Source organism: Megascapheus bottae, chromosome 3 (genome assembly GCF_031878675.1).
Source record: "Megascapheus bottae isolate mThoBot1 chromosome 3, mThoBot2.hap1, whole genome shotgun sequence".
NCBI lineage: Eukaryota > Metazoa > Chordata > Mammalia > Rodentia > Geomyidae > Megascapheus > Megascapheus bottae.
This window is the reverse complement of record NC_143511.1, coordinates 18,857,844-18,861,426: the sequence shown is the minus strand read 5'-3', so window position 1 is coordinate 18,861,426 and position 3,583 is coordinate 18,857,844. Positions and strand designations below refer to the sequence as shown.

General features: G+C 65.4%; 1 protein-coding gene across 1 annotated transcript; it reads left to right on the top strand.

The window, feature by feature from the left end:
* Positions 1-1,800: 1,800 nt before the first annotated feature.
* Foxb2 (forkhead box B2) lies at positions 1,801-3,099 on the top strand. Its single transcript, XM_090329064.1, has one exon. The coding sequence runs from the start codon at positions 1,801-1,803 to the stop codon at positions 3,097-3,099; it is 1,299 nt and encodes a 432-aa protein (XP_090185190.1).
* The last annotated feature ends 484 nt before the right edge of the window (positions 3,100-3,583 follow it).

The window sequence follows — 3,583 nt, the reverse complement described above, 5'->3', positions numbered from 1 at the left end:
CCACCTGCCAGGGTGGGGGAGACCACTTCCACGCCCAGAATTAGACACACTTTCCCTTCCTGGTCACAGCAGGGCGGCTTCCTCCTCACAATAGCCATCTTCTTCTTCCACGTGCTAAAACAAAAATCACAAAAATTCCGTTGTGGAGGTGATTTCTGGAGCACTCAACTCCCCATTTCTTTCTATCTCCAGCTAGGACACGGATTGCTATGTTGGAGAAATCTTGCCCGGGTCTCTTTACCTGATTCTGGGAAACTTGGTGGCACTTCTCATCCTAACTTCCTGCCTGTCGTCAGTCTCGCCCTGGACACCGAGGTCCTGGAGCGCAGAGACCGCGGTTCTCATCTCCCTCCCGCTACCTACCACCGGTCTCTAGGCCTAGTAGGCCCTGGACGCACCAGGAAATTGTGACTGACTGATCGTTGGATGAAAATGTCCCGGCGCTCCTCCCCATTCGTTTTCCCCTCCACACGCAATTCTCATCGCAGACGAGCCACCGTGAAGACGCGGTGCTCTGAACTTGACCCAGAGGGGGCTACCACCGGGGAAAGCTCGGAAGCTACTAGGTGGACACCCAGGAAGGTAACGGGGAGGGAGAGAGGCGATGGGGCGAGGGGACTGCACTAGGACCTGGGAACCCCCCCTCTCCCAACTACCCCAGCCTACAGACTACAACTGGGGAGAGGGTGGTGAATGCCAGAGGTGCCCGAGGGAAGTGGAGGAGGGGGCGGGAGCGAGGCGCAACGCCTCCCTGTGCCCCCCCTCTTCTTTTTCCAGCGGGGGGCCAGGCGGCGGCGAAGGCAGAAGAGTCCCACAGCCTCGGTCATGTGATAGCCTCCAAGCGCGAGCTGCAGGGGTCTCGGCGTCTCGGGGACCGTCACAAAACACGGCCCGGAGAGCGCGTCGCAGCCACAGCCCCGGCCGCCGCCTCTCCATCTCCACGCCCGCGCGGGAGAGCGGCGGCAGCTGCACGCGGCCACACCAGAAGGGAAGACACCTCGTCTGTGCTCCAGGCAGGCGTCCAGCGCCCCTACCTTGCGCCTGGACAGAACAGGCAGGTGTCACCGCCGCAGAAGCCATCAAACTTTCCCCACCCACCACCCTCAGCGAGTGACAGCTCTTCCGTGATCAGAATCGCTACAGATCTCCGAGGACGGGAGCATAAAAAAAAAAAAGACACGAGGGGACACGGGCTGACCAGACAGGCGCTCCTCTTTCCCTTGCCCGGCTTCTTGAGAACCTCCTTCCCGCGCCCCGCTCCCCGCGCGGACTGGCTGCGCACCGGGTGTGAGGACACAAGTCCTGCCGCCGCCGGCCTCCAGAACCTCCGGAGCCACCTCGGGTGTCCCGCAGTGGAGAGACTTCTGGAAGATCTGGCACACCACCCGGGCCCCCCGGTCACCCACTGCCTCCCGTTTCCGGCCACCCCCGGGGCGGAGGGGGTGGTGGTGGAAGACGCCAGCGAAGGCGACGGTGACTCTGGCGCGCCCGGTCAGCGACTGCGCGCGCCTGGCCAGTCACCACCCCGACCCGAAGTGGTGATCCTCGGAGATCTGTGAGGGTCGGAAAGGACGGCTCCCTGAAGGTGCGACGGAAGCAGAGGGAACTTAGGGGTGGGAGGGGAGGAGAGAGCGCTAGAGCCGGGGTAGCCAGGCCCGAGTGGAAGGCGAGAGGGGTACCCAGCCCCCCCCCCCACACACACACTTTCCAACCCCGATCCCCGATCCCCGGGGATCCGGGTGCCGAGGGATACAGCGCGACCCAGTGTGGGTGCACAGGGCGGTGGAGGAGCCCGGGGCGATGCCGCGGCCGGGGAAGAGTTCGTACAGCGACCAAAAGCCGCCCTATTCGTACATCTCTCTGACCGCCATGGCCATCCAGCACTCTGCAGAGAAGATGCTGCCGCTCAGCGACATCTACAAGTTCATCATGGAGCGCTTCCCCTACTACCGCGAGCACACGCAGCGCTGGCAGAACAGCCTGCGCCACAACCTGTCCTTCAACGACTGCTTCATCAAGATCCCGCGCCGGCCCGATCAACCCGGCAAGGGGAGTTTCTGGGCGCTGCACCCGGACTGCGGCGACATGTTCGAGAACGGCAGCTTCCTGCGGCGCCGCAAGCGCTTCAAGGTGCTGCGCGCCGACCACGCGCACCTGCACTCGGGTGGCGGGAAAGGCGCGGGGCCTCCGGGGCCCGGGGGTCACTTACATCCCCACCCCGGCCATCACGCGCCCCACCACCATCATCACCACCACCACCCGCACCACCACCATCACCACCACCACCACCACGCGCCCGCGCCCGCGCCGCCGCCGCCGCCGCCGCCGCACATGCTGCATTACTTCCATCAGCAGCCGCCCCCGGCCCCCGCCCCGGCCCCGCCGCCGGCGGCGCCGCCGCACCTCGCGTCCCAGGCCCCGCAGCCGCCGTCCCAGCCGCCCCAGCCCGCGCAGCCGTCGCACCCGGGCAAGATGCAGGAGGCGGCGGCCGTGGCGGCGGCGGCGGCGGCGGCGGCGGCCGCGGCGGTGGGCAGCGTGGGGAGGTTGTCGCAGTTCCCGCCTTACGGGCTGGGCTCGGCCGCCGCCACCACCGGCTTCAAACACCCGTTCGCCATCGAGAACCTCATCGGCCGGGACTACAAGGGCGTGTTGCAGGCGGGCGGGTTGCCCTTGGCCTCCGTCATGCACCATTTGGGCTATCCGGTCCCCGGCCAGTTGGGGAATGTCGTCGGCTCCGTGTGGCCTCACGTGGGCGTCATGGATTCCGTGGCTGCCGCCGCCGCCGCCGCTGCCGCCGCCGCCGGGGTCCCAGTTAGCCCCGAATACGGAGCCTTCGGGGTACCCGTGAAAGCCCTGTGCCACTCGGCCAGTCAGAGTCTGCCCGCGGTGCCAGTGCCCATCAAACCCACGCCGGCGCTGCCACCCGTGACCGCGCTGCCTCCGGCGCTCGCGGTCCCCACCGCCACGGCCCAGCCGCCGCCCGCGCCCGCCGCCGCCGCCGCCGCCTCGCCCGCCGCCTCCCTGCTGGAGACCCGTGCGTCCGGCGCGCCCGCCGAGGGCAAGGCCGGATCTCTGCACTCCGTGCTGGTGCACTCGTAGGGGGGATCCGAGGTGGGGGGCTGAGGAGGGGAAAGGGGGTCGAGGAGGGAGGGACACCCGAACGGGAAGCAGCCCCAGAAACACATGGACAGGGGTGGGGTGGGGGGGAATCTCCAGTGAGCTGGATAAAATACACCCTCCCGGCCGTCTGTGTTCCCATATTGGTTGTCCAATCAGAGTCATGAGAGCCAATTTTTTTTCAGGTGAGAGTTTCTACTGTTATTATTAATAATCAATAAGTTATGGGGGGTGGAAGGAGCAAAAAAAAAAAAGATTAGGGACGCCTCCTCCAGGGAGGAAGAGGGAAATCCATGGCTGAGAACCGAAATCCAAGGAGAAATCCCCGACCAGAGTGACCAGCTCGGCCACCCAGTTTCTCTCCTCCGGTCTCAGCAGCAGCCACGGCCTCTGGTGAATAAAGATTGAGAACCAGGCTGTCTTGGCCTAAGGGAATCTCGTTTTCGGTGGAGAAGGTAAAGGAAAC